The sequence below is a fragment of the Lynx canadensis genome, chromosome F1, assembly GCF_007474595.2.
Source record: "Lynx canadensis isolate LIC74 chromosome F1, mLynCan4.pri.v2, whole genome shotgun sequence".
NCBI classification, from domain to species: Eukaryota; Metazoa; Chordata; class Mammalia; order Carnivora; family Felidae; genus Lynx; species Lynx canadensis.
The window spans coordinates 63288326-63305830 of record NC_044319.2 but is presented as its reverse complement, the minus strand read 5'-3'; the positions used below and the strand labels follow the sequence as shown (position 1 = coordinate 63305830).

Sequence of the window (17505 nt, the reverse complement as noted above, 5' to 3'; positions counted from 1 at the left end):
TCATCATCCCATTTTGTACTTTCTTTTTTATTTTTTTTTAATGTTTATTTACTTTTGAGAGAGACAGAGACAGAATGCGAGTGGGGTGGGGCAGAGAGAGAGGGAGGCACATAGTCTGAGGCAGTCTCCAGGCTCCGAGCTGTCAGCACAGAGCCTGATGCAGGGCTCGAACTCACGAGGTGTGAGATCAGGACCTGATCTGAAGTCAGTCACTCAACCGACTGAGCCACCCAGGCACCCCTGTACTTTCTTTTTTAATAACTCAGTTTTTCTTGTATTTTTTTTTTTGCCTTCTTTTAGATTGTTGTCCTGTACTTGCAAAGCGAAACATGGGAAATGTATGTGTGTTTAGAATAAACTGGAAAGTAATTTTTAATTTCTTCTGCCAATCCAATAAACAGGTGAAGGTGAGAGTAGCGGTTCCCAAACTTGGGACTTTGCAGATAAGTAGAATTTCCCCTAAAATGTTGGTGACCAATATAGAGTTGCCAACTTTTTATTTTGCCGAATTAGGAAATTAATAAAAACAACCGCAGACACTGCTTTGTATAAAACAAAGAACATTTTAAAACAAACTTAAAAGTGTAAAAAAAGGTAATCTCAATATAGAGTTCTTTTGGCAAACTTCTCTGAGATACACACACATACACACACACACACACACACACACACACACACACATAATTTGGGCCTATATGGGTATTGTGTATTCTCATTCTCTGAAGAGCATTGGACACCGACCTGCACCCACACTGGAATCCACTGAGTAGGGCGCAGAGGTGTAGAAGGAAGAGAAGGTTCTGGGCGGAGGGTGGGGACTTGGCACCACAGAGAAGGGCTGCCTGTGGGTGCCTGGGTGCGTCAGAGGTGTGGCTTGGTAGAGGGGTTCGGGGGGGGGGGCAGGGGCGGAGGTGATGTGACTCAGGAAGCCTGCGGCTGCGAAATGACCCAAGAACAAGAGAGAAGCTTCCCTCCAGGCTGCAGAGAAGAGGCCAGGCACTGACCAGGATCCCTGTGCTGGTGATGTTGGATGAGGGGTCTCTGCCCTCAGATATTTAGATCTGGATTTGCCAGTGTGAGAGTCTTTAAATTACAGGCAGTTACAAACTCTGTGTTCTGTCCCGGTGCCTAATGCACGAGTAGAAACCTTTCAAAAACAGCTGGGCTTGGAGATTAGTCTTGTTCTACTGGGCTTCCTTGCTTAGACGTTACATTTCGCCGGGCGTGACTGGACACGTGATACGGTATTTTAAACATTCACAATAGCAAGCTGATTGTGAGTTACCACTCGCCCAGGCACGAGCGCATAAATCGTCTAGATCAGCAGGAAAGTCGACTGTACCTCCCGGAGCAAAGCCGAGTGAACTCGCGAGCGCACAGAGAGACTTCGTTCTGGACTCCCCGAGGAGCTGGGCTGCTGCGGCTTCTCAGCATCATCTGGGTGCACACCGAGGCCTGTCCCAGGTCTAGGCAGGTGCCTCCGCAGCGCGGGGGAAAGGCCTGCTTGGCTGGGGCCACCCGGCGCGCCGGAAGGGGACCGCCCCGCGGGTTCCCACACCAGCCCCGAGCACCGCTTCGGGGCGAAGCAGAAAGCGCGGCCGAGTTTTTTCCTTCGGTGAACTGGGTTGGCAGAGGCCCTGGCTTCCGCCTGTCTCTGTGGCGCAATCGGTTAGCGCGTTCGGCTGTTAACCGAAAGGTTGGTGGTTCGAGCCCACCCAGGGACGGGGCCTGACCCTTTTGAACCGCGGGCGTGGGTGTTCTTCCCGGAAGCCGCGGGGCATCCTCCGCGTGGCCAGGTTCTCGCTCACCCCTGGTCCCTCGCCCCCGTGGCCTGGGTTTCCTAGCAGGAGGTCCGCCTGGGTAGGGTTGCGGTCAGGAGTGAGAATTTTAGCCGCTTAACTTCACTTCTACGAAAACTGCTTCGTGAAATTGTTGTAAAAATGGCGACCAAAGGAAGCCAGCACCGGTAATCCGAAGGTGAGTTCGTTATCAAACCTGTGCCTGCCTCGCCTTTGACCTTGTGTTGCCTAACTCATCAAACGGGCTTGTCCGGAGCCTGGGCCCCTAGTCATGCCGCGTCCGACTGGTTGCCAGTTTTTGGAGAGTCTGCTTTCTAAATATCTTTCAAATAGGCACCTGCGTCCCCAGCCTCGCTGCCACTTACTTCCTCACTATCTAGTCCCCCACCCCCCACCCCCACCGCCCCTTGAGTTACTGCAACAACTACCTAGGTTTCTAGGCGGTTTCCTGTCTTCAACTCCCCTCTCCCTTCCTTGCACGGAGCTGCCCGAGAGGCTTCCTAAAACTCGTTCGGCCTGAAATCCCTCCACGGCTGGCTGGGGGCCCGGAGGCGCTCTCCTCTGCTTGGAAGGCCGTGCCTTTGATGATCTGGCCCCTGAACTCCCTCTTCTCCCTCACTGGCTCTTTACACTGGAAAAGGGCCGAACCACCTTCTTGAACCCTAATCTGGCTTTGGAATCTTTGCCCACGGATCTTCAGCGTTCCTCCTCTCTGCCTGGCGAACTCCTCCTTCACCACCACAAGAACACTGCAGCCTTTTCTCCACTCTCTCCTCAAGGCTTTTCTCCCTAGAATGGAGACTCCTCCCGGGACTGACCCTGTGCTCTACATCTCTGTCTTCAGCACTTGGACTCAAGCTGGGCATATTGTAGACCCTAAATAGATGTGAGGTGGATGTCCAGGGTTTCCCAGTGCACCTGCCTTATGTCTGAATCTCATCCGATATTCATACATCAAGCTTGAATCGTCTTGACCTATAGCTCATAACTTGACCTATAGCTCATAACTCAGTTATGAGCTATGGCATATGGCTCATAACAATTAGGCTGCCCCTATACCTCTGTCCAGGCCCCTGGCTCCTTCCCAGGGGTGCCTTCTCCTGCCCAGCACCTGCTCTGGAACTACGTCTAACTTTCCCCCCACCCCTACTCCCATCCCACACCACCTGTAAAAGTCTCCTGTGCCCGTTGCCTCAGCAGGACTGGTGAATTCGCCACTAGCTGATTCACATGAGCTGCGGTGACATGATTTAGTTTAGACACATGATTAGTTTAGACACTAACCCCTGGTAGAATGTCGGACAACAGGAGGGAAAATGGGTTTTTATTATCAGGTCTTCTTACCACGGTTTTTCCATCTTCTGGCTGAGAGTAGCACACAAAATCTTGCAAAATGCTTTATTGGAATCAAGAAATGTGCTTAAAGCTCGTACAAAGAAATAAGATCGCTAAGCTTTCTTCCACAAGCAATGCTGGTGACCCCACCCTTACTCATTGTCACTGACAGGCGGAGGGATTTCCAACTGTCCTAGCTTAACTCAGCAGACCTTAGTGCATAGAGTATCGCTTAGCCAAGGTTTGTTTGGTGAGTGATGTAAACAAAACTGCACCTGAATTAGATACTGAAGCAGAAAGCTGGTTCGCTGTTCCCTGCCTCTCCTCTCTCTGACTGTGGCTTATCCTGGCCAAGTGTCCTGCCTCCTGAGCAGCTGTAGTGGACTCTTTCCTGCCATGTTTTCTCCGTTCAGACCCGAGATAGCTCTGCTCACTGAGCTCAATCTGGGACAGCCATGCTGCCCTCCTTCCTGCGGACGTAGGGATTGTTGTGTGCTTTCTTTTCCAACACCCTCCAATCCCCAACGTCCTTCCAGGACCATCTTCGACTCATGACATCAAGAGGGTCCATCATTATATACTCACAGACCATCCCGATTCTGGCATGGGCCCCCCCTGAAAAACTCAATTCTATACCACCCCTGTGATCTTTCTGCCACCCACACCATGGCTCATATCCTAGGAAGACAGGGGTCTTCTCTGATCTGTCCTGGACTGCCGTGCTCTTTCTCAGTCACCCGCTTCACTGGTTCTGCCGTCTCCCCTAGACCCTCCACAGCCCCCACGATCTGTCTGGAAGGAGCTTTAGTGTGCCTCACAACAAATGTAGACCATCAGCCAGCTGGCCCTCGGCCATAATTCTCTTACCTACATATTCGGTTATTTAAGAACAACGTTCGCATGTTAGGTCACCATCCAGATTCTGCATTGTCGCGTTGCTGTGACAGGGCAGTCGTGCAGAGAGAGCATCTGTGTGGCTCTGAGACTTCAGTTCTGAGGGATGCGGCTACTCACTGGGGCATCACTGTGGGCACCTGAAGGTCGCCAGCCCTGCCTTCCGGTGTGAGCAATTGCGTGGATGGAGTTGACCATTAACTGGTCGCCAGCCCTGCCTTCCCAGCGGAGACTGAGAGAAAATGGAGTGGGGTGAGGGGCCCTCAGCCTGGACGCTGCCCCCAGAGCTGCCTGTTGGGGACGACGGGGTTGTGAATCCAGAGAGAGGTTCGGGGGTGCCGATTTTATTGCCCCTGTTTGTCCTACGGGCCCTGGCTCCACGTGACTTTGCCGTCCTTCCACTTCTTCACGGAGCTCTGAAGGTCTCTCTGCACAGCCACATGCAGCCCTGTGTCCACCACAAATAGGAGTGCTGTCACCAGGAAGAAAGCGATTTGGTACCAATGTGGAAGGAACGTTGAGGTGGAGGGAACTGGCGGACCTAACGGGAGAAGCACAGGGATGAGAAAGATGACAGTTGTTAAGGCAGAAGTTTGGTGTCTGTCCAATTATTTCATTTCGTCCAGTGGTTAACTACATAGGCTTTGAATCTTGGGAATGATCCTGGAGAAAAGGTCATTATTCCCGCTCCCTGCACCACCACCACCACCACCACCCCCCCCCCCCCGGCTCCTTTTCCCCTCAGTCTCTGCATCTGTAAAGTAGACTCCAAACTAGCTAGTGATCTCCTAACGTTGTTGTCAAGAGTCACTGGGTGCTTGGGAGGAAGCACCTGGCAGTGTCCAACACACCGGAAGTTGCCCAATCAATGTCAACTCGTCCTTGTTACAGAAGGGGAACTTGACATGCAGCGAGACTAAGTGGCTTGCCCACCGTCACACGATGAATGAGCCACAAAACCAGAACCCCGACTCTAGGCCCTCTCCGTGAGGGGGTGAGAGGCTCCCACCAGGTGGGCTCGTGGCTAAGCCTTGGGCTTGGAGAGGACAGGAAGGCAGGTCAAGATGGCCAGCGTCATGTGCACACATACCCTTGCGGGCATGGTTTGACTGGCGTCAGTGAGGACAGGTGCATTTATGGGGAAGGAAACGCGGTTTCCGTTCCTGCCGTCACATTGCAGAGTGAATGACGCCCCTCAGCACCCCTCGGAGAGAAGCCCCGGCAATAATCAGGACGCAAAGCAAAAAGCGTAGGATCCTCTGAACTCGTCTTCCCAGGGTGAACGCAGACCCCACGCACAGGGGGCTCTGGGCCCTTGTAGGGCTGCACAGCCTCACCTTGAACCGTGATGTTCACAGCCTCTGATGACTCATTTTTACTCCCGATAAGCCCCCTGCAGAAGTAGGAGCCACTGTGTTTGCTCGTTGCTTTTGGAATGTAGAAGTCGGAATTCCTATGGAAAAACATCTTGCCCCTTCCGTCCTGGAAATATTGAACCTTCTGTACCGCCCTGTTCTTCCAGCTGTGGCACCTCAGCTGGACGGTGTCTCCCTCCTGGAACACCCAGCGGGGGGCCTGAAGCAGCAGCCACCCTGAAAGACACGGAGACCACAGGCCCCGGAGGGCCTCAGCGACGAGAGCAAACACCTTCCCGAGGAGACACCACCCAGATCCTGGGACGTCATGGAGAGCCAGACTGGGAGCCGTCCCTGCAGAGCTCCCTTCGGGAAAAAGGCCACTGGGCCCCGCAGGAGAAGTCAAGTCGCACCAAGACTTTCTGTCCAGTGGGAAAGAGAGACGCACACGTCGAACCGTAGGGTTAGAGCTGAGGGGCTTAAGTGATGAGGTAGGTGAGGAGCTATCCACAGGGTCCTTAAGGCCTGTGCTGGGGTTTGCTACGGCAGCTGATAAGCAGCCGCCGTAGGCTTTAGATCAAAGAGTAAACGTTGCACTTGAACGTGATGATTTGCCCCATCCAAGGAAAGGTAGATTTCAGAAAGGATAGATAATTATAGGAATATTTGAAGACTCCTGCCAGTCAGGAGTGAGGTCACTGGATGGCCACGGGAGTTGCTACAGAAATCGTGAAGGAGAACTCAAAATAAAAGTCAAGGAAGGGAGGGGCGCCTGGGTGGCTCAGTTGGTTAAGTGCCCAACTCTCTCTCTCTCTTTTTTTTTAATGTTTATTTATTTTTGAGAGAGAGAGAGAGCATGAACAGGGGAGGGGCAGAAAGAGAGGGAGACAAAGAATCTGAAGCAGGCTCCAGGCCTCAACACAGAGCCCGATGAGGGGCTCGAACTCATGGACTGTGAGATCATGACCTGGGCTGAAGTTGGACGTTTAACCGACTGAGCCACCCAGGCGCCCCATTAAGCGCCCAGCTCTTGACTTCGGCTCGGATCATGGCTCGGGATTTGTGGGATCGAGCCCTACCTATATCACGCTCTGCACTGACAGCATGGACCCCGCTTAGGATTCGTTCTCTCCCTCTCTCTCTCTGCCCCTCCCCCGCTCACACGCGCACCTGCATACACGTGACTTCTCTCTCTCTCTCAAAATAAGTAAATAAACTTAAAAAAATTGAAATAAAAGCTCAAATAGCTTTAAAAAAAAGTCAAGGAGGGGAAAGAGGGGCATGAATGGTAGTGCTCATGGTAACTGCTACTTTCTGAAAGGCCCCAGGACCCTCATCACTGAGCACAGCCTGCTTGAGAGAAAATTCGTATATCACCAGGATGCTTGTTCTTACAACTCTGTCACCAAGTAACCAGATTTCACACAGAGAGAACACGACAGTCACAGCCAGGCGGTTGACCTGAATAATGAAAAATGACATTGCAGATAAATTTTAAAATGACAGAAGAAAACAGTCACGAGATAATGCTAAGTGAAAAAGACAGACTACAAAAAGCACAGAAGCACAGAAAAAAGGAAAAGAAAGAAAATGTGCTGAAATATTAACAGGGGTTTCCTCTGAGGGATGGGACTACGGTTATTTTAGTTTCTTTTACATAGTTTTGAGATTGAACCCAAACGACTTTTGTAATAAGAACAGGACAATAAAACTTTCTATAATTAAAAAAAAAAAAGTCTGCTGCCTTACGCTACACAAAATTGGTAGAACACAAAAATTCTCTGCTTGGGAGATTTGCCAAACAGAAAGTAACCTTAATTACTTATCCAGAGATATTTATCAAAAGACAATGTACCCATATATCCATTTACTTTTTCAGTGAAGAGATACATCATTATTATCATAAGATTATGGTTATAAGAGTATATACATATATATGTGTGTATATCTAATTGTGTGCAGAGAGAGAGAGAGAGAGAGAGACTGGTGATCTCCAAAAAAGTAAAGAGGACTTATCAGAGGAGGAGGTAAGTGAAGTAATAACAATCAATGATAATCAAGAGTTGGCCTGGTGAAGTTAATGCTCATAGTCTCATTTTCATATGGTCCTCATTGACAGGCCTTCTTTTTTTTTTTTATGTTTATTTATCTTTGAGAGAGACACAGAGTGTGAGTGGGGGAGGGGCAGAGAGAGAGGGAGAGAGAGAGAGGGGCAGAGAGAGAGCTGAAGCAGCTCCAGGCTCTGAGCTGTCAGCACAGAGGCCGACACAGGGCTCGAACTCACGAACTCTGTGTGGGATCATGACCTGAGCTGAAGTCAGACGCCCAACCAACTGAGCCACCCAGGTGCCCCTCATTGACGGGCCTTCTAAAGCCAGTTTCTAGATCAAGGTTCAAGGCAAATTTATAATTCTCAGACTTGATTTTTCTCTTACGTCCTGTTGATAATTCCCCTTTTTATTTGGTCTATGGAGGCCATCTCTCACCTCATTAGTAAGAGACATGCCTCCTTGTAATTCTGTAGCGTGACGACCATGTCAGCTGCGTGACAGGCAGGGGCTAAGGAACCACAAAGATCAGCTCCAGGGGCACCTGGGTGGTTCAGTCGGTTGAGCGTCTGACTTTGACTCAGGTCATGATCTCACGGTTCGTGGGTTTGAGCCCCACATCGGGCTCTGTGCCGACAGCTCAGAGCCTGGAACCTGCCTCAGATTCTGTGTCTCCCTCTCTCTGCCCCTCCCCGGCTCGTGCTCTGTCTCTGTCTCAAAAGTAAATAACCATTAAAAAATTAAAAACAAAATCAGTTCCAGAGGCCCAGTTCCGTGAAACGCTTTGCGAGCCCACCTCCGTCAGGCCCTCCTTCCCCCCTCCAGCCTTGTTCCATCCACACCCGGTGGGCAACTGAGCCTCGGAAGTAGTCAGGCTTGTGAGGCGACCCTGCAGGCACCAGGCTAGGTAGTGTGATTCCAGGGCCACCAGGACAGATCCCTGGGAAATACCTCCCCTCACCTGCTTCCGATGCCTGGATTCTGTAAACACACAAAGACTTTCATGCCATGCTCAGTGTACATGTATCTCCACTAGGTGATTTGCACTGAAGAGTGAGTGAGAGGGGGCCATGATGGGGGGTGGAAGGGGCTAGATATGACCCTAGGCGGTTAGGAAGGTTAGGAGGAGAGCTTAGGGCGCGGTGTGTCTGAGAGAAGGAAATGGAGCTCACAGAAAAACAGATTCGTCACTTTAATCAGTAAATATTATCGAGCGCCGGTGTCAGGTGCCGACCTTCGGAAGACACCGTGGGTACCGGGCACGTCCTACGTGAGCCGGAGCGGCTGGGACTGCGCCCCGCAGCGGTCCCGTACCCATGACCCCCCAGGTTTCGACATTTTGCCGGAGGCCCGCTTACGGTTAGAACCACAACTCTGATATCATTCAGGGGGACCCCGGATGCGCTCATCTCAGTTGTAACCCTCAAGAATGACATCTTCTGGCTCTCCCCGAGTCGTTCAGCGTCTCGCCTTTCACCCTTTGTTGGAGATTCCCTCCTTTCCCTTCCCCTACTCACCAGTGTGCACTTCTAGCTGAACCGGGTCGCTGGCTTCGGAGAGGCCCGTCTGGCACTTATACTCGCCACTGTCTTCACTTCTGGCAGCTTCGATGGAGTAGCTGGGGGCCCGATGGGGGATGACGCTCTCGTTGTGCCACCACTGTGCGGAATTGTCCCCAGGGGGGTAGGCCCCCTGGCACGTCAGAATCACACTGTCCGAGACGAGTACCCTGTTCCATTCAGGTTCTAGGACCACCATGGCCTTTGAGAGGTCTGCTGAGGAGCCAGGAGAGGAGAAGGTGGGTCAGGGCAAGGAGCAGGCCCTATGCTGGCACTCCCCGGGGACGCTCGGAGCCAGAGCGAGCCCATTGCAAACCCACCGTTGGCGACTCAGCCTTGGCCTGTGACTCAGAGCATCTTGGCTTCAGGGCGCTTAGTCCCATTTCTGGCCTCTCCTTATCTTGAGGAAAAGTAGCCAGAGAAGCCTAGCGCCAAGCCCCACTGTGCGGGGGAAGTGCCCCTGACAACCCTCAACAGCTTCCCAGGCGGAAGGCATTTCCCAACACCCTGTGGCCATTACACGCCATATAGGTGCCTCGCTTGATCAATCCAAGGGCACAAAGCCAACTCACCAGCTCGCGTGCCAGCAGAAACTGCAAGACAAAAGAGGGAAACAAATACTGAGCAGAGGCAGAGAGCAGGGCGGCCGGAGAGGGTGTAGATTCCCTAGCCCATCCCTTTCCTGAGAGTCCAGCGTTGCCAGGAATCAAGGCGTATACATGGCTAGATGTCCCGCTGCCCGCCCTCTGTTCTCCCGTGTCTGTGCCCCCTGCTCTCCTCTCCAGCCAAGTCCCTGTCTTCAACACCATATCCTTACTCCTCAGTCCCTAGTCAAACTCCCAAAATAAGGGCACAGCCTGAATTTCCCTGAATCAAGCCATAGAAACAACCTCAACCCACGTCCCCCCCAAAAGGGTGGAAATTAAAAGTCGTAGCAGGCAAGCCCAGAATGTCAGAATGGAAGAGACAGAAATTAAAGAGCATCTATCTGGTCCACAGTCTTCATCTTACGGATAGGGAAGCTGAGACCCCGCAGGGTGAGGGCACAGGGACCTCACAGGCCCCCCTCTACTTCCTGGTTATGCCCACCTCAGAGGGCTCCCATGTCTAGCCCCCAAATGTTTGTCCTGGGAACTAAATCTAGTGCTAGAGATGGGGTAAGGGGTCCTATTCCTTGGGAGGGCTCCCTTCCCTGACCTGAGAAGTGGGATCTGCTGAACCCAGGGCGCCCTGAGCTTCTCCATCAGCCAGAGTGGCCCTGACTTACCCAGAAGGTGACTCTGACTTACCCAGAAGGAGCAGGGCTGTCGGGGACAGCAGCCGCCACATGCTGCCACGGTAGAATGAACAAGTCACGGCAGATGCGCTGAGCTCTGAAGGGACGGAGCTGACTCAAAGAGAGGAAGTAAACAGTCTTTCCCTCACCCCCCTCCCCCACACCCCCAGTTCATTACTCTCTAGGTTCCTTTTCCCGGAAAGTCATCTGATTTCTGAATCTGAATTCTGACCAGTGAGCCCCAAGATAGGGCAGGAAGAGGAGAAGAGCCTGGAAGAGAGCTGAGGGAGGCTCCCCCTTTGGTCCACATAGGTCTACAGCTAAGCGTCTAGTGACACAGGGTCTGTCCGAACGCGTCCCAGTAAATCTCAAGGTTTTTCCCCCACCTGGTAGGTTTGGATCTACTCCGTGCCAAGAACAAGATATCGTGACCCTGGGGATGAGACTCAAGAGGGAGGGCATTCATTGAGGGATCTGGTGCTCTACTTCAGACCTTGTCACTCTCCCGCCTGGCCCAGACCTGCCTCCAGCCAGTCTGGACCTGCCTGTGTACGGGAAGCAGTCATTTAAACCGTCAGACCCCGAGAAGTGTGTCCGTCCCCCCCCCCCCAGCGATCTCTCCACTGACGTATTTTTCAAAATTCAAAAAGCATGTGCCTTGGGGTCTGTAATGCGCTTCTTAGGGTGAATTTGACCATGAGATTCACACCTTCTGTTAAAGGAAACCCGGGCTGTGAGACAGAAATGGGGCCCTGGGATGCCACTGATTGGTTGAAGGGAAGGCAGGAAAGGGGGACCGGTCGGGAAAGCAGCGAGGAGAGGAGGCCGGGAGCTGTTTACCTTCAATCCACCGTTACCATACCAGGGGTGGGCTGAGTCACAGCAGCTCAGGTGAGCTTAGCCCGTCAGGGACCCTCTGGGCTGCTCTGTGAGCCTGTAGCCACCGTCCCAGGGCTCCTGACTGGAAAAGGTGGAGGCGCTGTGGCCAGGAAGTCGTGAGATTGCTAACCTGTTCTGCTTTCCCCGAGCGCGCCCCACCCCCAACACCCGCGCCTACCTCTGTGCCCTCCCCCTCCCACCCCCCCGCTTCGCTTAAATCCTGGTCCCAGACACAGCATCAAATGGCTCTGCTTAGCAGTGCCAAGGCCCCAGGGGGTTCCTGGACATCTGGGACAGGGCTCGCTTCTAAAAGCCGCGGGAAAGGTGAACAGCAGACAGATGCGATGTTTGACAGGGGTAGCGTGGAGGCGGGGCCGGCACAGGAGCCTATGACCTCTGCTTTGGACCAGTGCCCCTCCCCGCTCCAAGGTCGTATTAAAAACCACTTCTCAGGACTTGATTTTGGTTTCCTGTTGCTCCCAGGTAGAGTTTACTGGTGCCGCCCTCCCATCCACCCGCCCCCTTCACGCATTCTGCAGCGACCTCTCCGCCACAGGCCCTGGGATTCGATGTGTGCTTAGCATCAACAGTGAAAACGCACCAGGCAGCGGGTCTGGTGCTCCCTTTCAGGTGCCGCATTTACACCTCGCAAAATCCAGATTAGTATCCAGCTAGCTACCTCTCCTGGCACTTCAGGTCCTTATCTGGGAAACCCACGCGCAGAGAGTGCCTTCAGGGCCGTGGAAGGCTTCCCAGGCCGAAGGGGACCCCCTCCACGCGCGCGCTCTGTTCCTCATAGTTGTCGGAGTGGCTTTCGGGCACGTGAGTCGTGGCGCACGGCATTCACTGTAGCTTTCCTTCTTTGCGGTTGCATTTTCGCCTCTGACTCAGCTTCTGTCCGTGGTCTTCCAACGGAGGGAGGAATGAATTGCTAGCTGCAGAAAATGGGCTGGACAGGAAGGAGAGAGCACAGGAGGACCGCAAGAGTGGGACGCGGTCTGCAGGTTTGCATGAAGCACTCATTGAACAAGCCTCAGCTCCAGCCTGAGGTTGTAAGGGCTACTTTTATGGTGTGGGTAGAATGCACATTTCTTTTTTTTTTTTTTTTTTTGAAGCACAGATCGTCTTGGGATCTCTTATACTCGAGTGTTTGTCCTCATCTTTTTGCCTTTTCTTTTCTCCTTTCGTTCTTTCCTCTCCGGCTTCTTCTCTTCCCTTACTTTGCCTTCAACGTTGAAACGCCAGCCACAGCACAAGGTTCTGAGATTACTGAAGTCAATCAGTTATCATCCCCCCACCCCCACCCCGGGACTCACACTTTCTCAGGGGGAGACCACCAGATGCGCCACGGGGACTATAAACAACAGAAATCTATTTTCTCATAGCTCTGGAGTTCAGCGGTCTGAGATCAAGGTGTAGACAGGATTGGTTTTTTTTCCAAGTCCTCTTTCCTTGGCTTGCAGGTGACCATCGTCTCCTTATGTCTTCACATGGTCTTCCCTCTGTGCATGTCTGTGTCCTAATTTCCTCTTCATTTTATTTTATTAAAAAAAATTTTTTTAATGCTTATTTGTTTTTAAGACAGAGAGAGACAGAGCATGAGCGGGGGAGGGGCAGAGAGAGGGAGACACAGAATCCGAAGCAGGCTCCAGGCTGTCAGCACAGAGCCCGACATGGGGCTTGAACTCATATACCGAGAGATCATGACCTGAGCCAAAGTCGGATGCTCAACCGACAGAGCCACCCAGGGGCCCCTATTTTATTTTTATTTTATTTTATTTGAGAGAGAGAGAGAGCATGAGCAGGGGAGAGGGGAGAGGGGCAGAGGAAGAGAGAGACTGAGAATCTTAAGCAGGCTCCACATTCAACGTGGACCCTGACTCGGGGCTCGATCCCACCACCCTGGCATCATGACCTGAGCCAAAATTAAACGTCAGACACTCAACCGACGGCATCTCCCAGGCACCCCAGTAATCTCCTTTTCTCATAGGGGCACCGGTCATGTTGGATTAGGATGCATCTTAATGACTTCCTTTTAACTTAATCACCTTTCAAAGTTTCTATCTTCAAATACCGTCACTTTCTTGGGTACTGGGGGATTAGGACTTCAAAATATAAATCTCTGGGAGACACAGTTTAACACATAACACTGGTCCAAGTAGGGAAAAGGGGGATGTGGCCTGTTTGGTTTCTGCAGTAGAAACCAGTCTCCACTTTCTATTAAGACTACTTGAAGTGGGAGCTTCCTCAAGGGGGGGATGAGATGCTGATATGGACCCTGGACAGTCAGGACAAAGGTCCATGATGCCTTTATAACACAGATTCTTTTTTTAAAAAAAAATTTAATGTTTATTTATATGAGAGAGAGGCAGACTAGAAGCAGGAGATGGTCAGAGAGAGAGGGAGACAGAATCAGAAGGAAGATCCAGGCTCTGAGCTGTCAGCACAGAGCCCAACACAAGGCTCGAACTCACGGAGTGTGAGATCATGACCCGAGCCTAAGTCAGAGGCCCAACCGACTGAGCCACCCAAGTGCCCTCATAGCAGAGATTCTTAAAGGGAGTAGCAATTCATTAAAACCCTTTTTCAGGGGCAACTGGGTGACTCAGTAGGTTAAGCAGGTTAAGCATCCGACTCTGTTTCAGCTCAGGCCATGCTCTCACAGTTCATGAGATCAAGCCCCGAGTCAGGCTCTGCACTAACAATGCAGAGCCTGCTTGGGATTTTCTCTCTCTCTCTCTCTGCCCCTCCCCCCACTTCTCTCAAAATAAATAAACACACACACACACACACTTTTTCATTTCTACTCAATCTTCAACCAAAAGTTATCAAGTGTCTGTCCCCCCACCCCAGCCCCTGAAATTATTCAGGGAGAGGTCATGAATAGTTCCTGGATTGCCTCATTGAAAGAGCTTCTTGAACTTTCTACGGCACTTAATATGGTTGACTTCTCCCTTAATACGGAAGCCCCGGCTTCCCTGTTCTCCTCTCTTCTTTAGCCCCTCCTACCCAATCTCCTTTGTCAGCTTTTCTTCCTTTTCACCCTGTGAAAGTTGCTGTGCCAAGTTTCTCTCATTGTTTCCCCTTATCTCCTGCCCCTCCTCTCCCATCTCCTTCCTTGCCTCCCCGAAGCTCCCCTTTTTTCTCTCTCTGATAATCAGAGAAATCTTACCCCTGCTGTATCTTAACCTAGGATCTCTGCATGGGCTTCACATGGGACTTCTTCAATCACAAGGAAATTTATGTGTATACTTATTTGCATTTTTTCCTAGGAAAAGGATTGAAGCTCTTGTTAAAAGTGTAAAACACCATGCTGGTGCCTCATAAACCTTGTGTTTTGTCCAGACCTGCCTCCTGAGTTGCAGGGTCGTGTGTCCAACGGCCTGCTGGGAGTCTCCACCTAAACTCACAGCTATTTCCAGCTCAACAATGTCAAAAGCTGAGGTCATTATCTCCCCACCCAAAGCTTGCCCCAATTCCTCTATTTCTTAGGTCCATGAAATGTACACCCTCCTCCTCGTCAGGCAGATCAGAAAGCTCCTTGTCTATGACCCTCGCTGACTGAGCATCACCCCCAGACCCCTCCTTGTCTATGACCCTCACAGCCAATCCCTTGTCCAAATCCTGTCCATTCTACCTTCTTCACACCTGTCTTACATGCTTCCCTTGCATTTCCACTAGGTTAATGGCGAATCTCCTCGCAGCTAAACTGTTAAAATAACCTCCCAACTTTTCCTTCCACCTTCAATCTCTCTCCTCTCCAATCTATTTATTGGACTATTATCAGGATATTTTTTAAATGTTTTTAAAAAGTTTTTTACTGTTTATTTGTTTGAGAGAGAGAGAGAGAGAGAGAGAGAGAGCGCTAGCAGGGGAGGGGCAGAGAGAGAGGGAGACACAGAATCTGAAACAGGCTCCAGGTGCTGAGCTATCAGCACAGAGCCCGACTCGGGGCTCGAACTCAGGAACTGTGAGATCATGACCTGCGCGGAAACCAGGAATCGGAAGCTTAACCGACCGAGCCCCCCAGATGCCCCCAGAGTGATTGTTACGATACGTGAAACTGATCATGTCATTCCCCAGCTTTGAGTGTTGATGACCGGCTTTTCATTTTATGAGCATTTTTCTGGCAGCAATCTAAGAAGGTATAGACTGTTCACCGTGACCAAGTCCTCCATGATCACCCAATGAATACTGAGTGCCTGGTATGTTCCAGTCACTGCACTAAATGCTGAGGATACAATACAAACAAAGAGGAACAGTTTCCCTGCCCTCAGAGTCCTTACGGTTCACAGGTATTATGAGTACCACAAAGGAGAAGCGCGGGCTTTTAAAGGAGAAGGGACGAGGGTGTCATCCTAATTCAGATCACCAGGGACGGCCCCAACCTCCATGTTGCACTTCTCATAGCAATCAGTAGATGCGCGTCCGGATATGCAACCAGTGCCTTTGAAGACATTGTTTCATTTAGGCTTCACCTCGGAGTTACCACCGCTATTGTTAGCCCCATTTTACAGATATGAAAACCGAGGCCCTAGAAGGGTTAAGGAAGGGATGGAGTTGAGATTCTATCCCAGACTCATCTGAAACCCGGCGCCCTTCCACTTGCACTTCTCCTTTATGGGACTCACTAACCTCGTGGAACTGTACGTACCCAGCTCTGCGAACACGCCAGCCTATTTCCCTCCATCTGTGGTCACGCTTCTCTGTTTGCCTGAAATGCCTATTTCCCTCCAAACCTGCCTGCTGAACACGCGATTACCTTCTGTGATCCCGTTAAAGTGTTCTCTCCTCCCACAGATGCCTTCTGTGGGCATAAACAGAACCGTGTAAACCACCCAGTCTGTGGTATTTTTACAGACCATATACGTATTATAGCAGCCTGAGCTGACTAATACAGGAAGTCAAAGAGCAGACCTGTGACGTAGGCTTCGCCAACCTGTCTCTTCTGGGATGCTGCATCCCGAATATGTGACATTATTCACGTGTCAGGAAGATGCATTCTTAAGGGAAGGAGACGGTTGGGTCCTAATCATCACAGCGGTGGGACAGGCTGACCTGCCTCCAGTTGCCATCCAATAAATTCCTTTCCTTTACTTAGTATGTCTAGATTCTGATGCAGTTGCTTACACTCAAGAGTCCTGAGTGATACAGTAGGAAAGGAGGACCAGAAGATGGTAACTAGAGGGGATCAAAGAAAGGAAAGACAAGGAGTTTTGTTTTTGTTCGTTTGTTTTGTTGTCTGAAGTGAAAGACTTGAACTTGTGCTGGAGTCCAGCTCCAGCGGGTCCAAGGGTTCCCGAACGATGAACGGCGTCGGCGGAAAAGTGAAAATAAAACAAAACAAAAATAAAATGGACACAGACCACAGCAGTGGGTTAGAGTGGCCGCTTTGTTGTGGCAAACGTGGCATTATAGTTGTTAGCAATTTCCTTGTAGCGTGCGTCATCTATGTTTTCTGGCGTTACCTAATTCTGAAAATGTTCCTATGTGTAATCACCCCTTAAGGAATAACGTGGTTATTTTCTCATAAGGTTCCCTCCTGCCCTTTGCTTATTGATTAATTTCTTACATTATTTTCATTATGTATCTACGTTTATCCATAATCTATAGAGCATTTGCTTTGCTGTTTTCATGAAAGGTCATCTATCTCTCAACACCTCAAGTGGAACAGTTACGGGGCCATGACCTCTTAGCTGTTTCCCCAAACCATTGGTGGTTTGGGGAACAAAAGTGTTCGCCTCGGTCCAAGGTGCTAGAAGGGGGCCAAGAGGGCCTTAGGAACCCACGCCTTACACATTCTCAGACAGACAATGCACCTAGGAACTAATGTACCATTCTGCACTGACTAGGTTCAGTCATCATCTGGAATGCCTCCTGGGGGCCAAGTGGGCCTAGGGGTTGGAGTAACTTGTGCCCATAGATACACTCCTTTGTTGCGGGAGTGGGGCTTTCAAATCCATTTATTTGTTCCTTCCTTGGCTGGGAAATGTAGGAGGCTATCCTTCCTTTAGGTAGAGGAGTCTTTATAGGGGGTGGCAAGGGCTAAATGTAGGGCCGCGCAATTTCCTTGCGGAACTTTATTTTCTTTCCCCAATGGTTCTTTTCCCAGGGGGCCTGTGGAGGGCAATTCTCCAATAGACAGTTCCCCAGGTACTTTTATTAAGGCCAAATTACATAAAAGCGGGAATATAAGAAGCTTCGCTGTCGGTGGGCGGCCTACAGTCCCGATCCGTCCACCGCCCGGGCCCCGCCATCAGGCTGGTTGGATAGCTCGGCTTCCGGCAAACCTGTATACAGGCCACTTAAGTTTCTTAATGGCCATTATGATGAATGGTTGGGGGGAAAGTCAGAGGCTCG

At 51.0% G+C, this 17505-nt stretch overlaps 1 protein-coding gene and 1 non-coding gene across 2 annotated transcripts; one reads left to right on the top strand and one right to left on the bottom strand.

The window, feature by feature from the left end:
• Positions 1–1650: 1650 nt before the first annotated feature.
• Positions 1651–1724, top strand: TRNAN-GUU. Its single transcript has one exon. It is a non-coding gene; the product is annotated as a tRNA-Asn (tRNA).
• A 1386-nt stretch (positions 1725–3110) lies between these two features.
• LOC115505602 (low affinity immunoglobulin gamma Fc region receptor III-A-like) lies at positions 3111–10366 on the bottom strand. Its single transcript, XM_030303271.1, has 5 exons — positions 10280–10366; positions 9563–9583; positions 8949–9206; positions 5366–5620; positions 3111–4569 (listed from the first exon to the last, which is right to left on the bottom strand). Exons 1-5 carry the CDS (start codon positions 10317–10319, stop codon positions 4391–4393), a joined length of 753 nt encoding a protein of 250 aa, XP_030159131.1. The 5' UTR covers positions 10320–10366; the 3' UTR covers positions 3111–4390.
• Positions 10367–17505: the final 7139 nt, after the last annotated feature.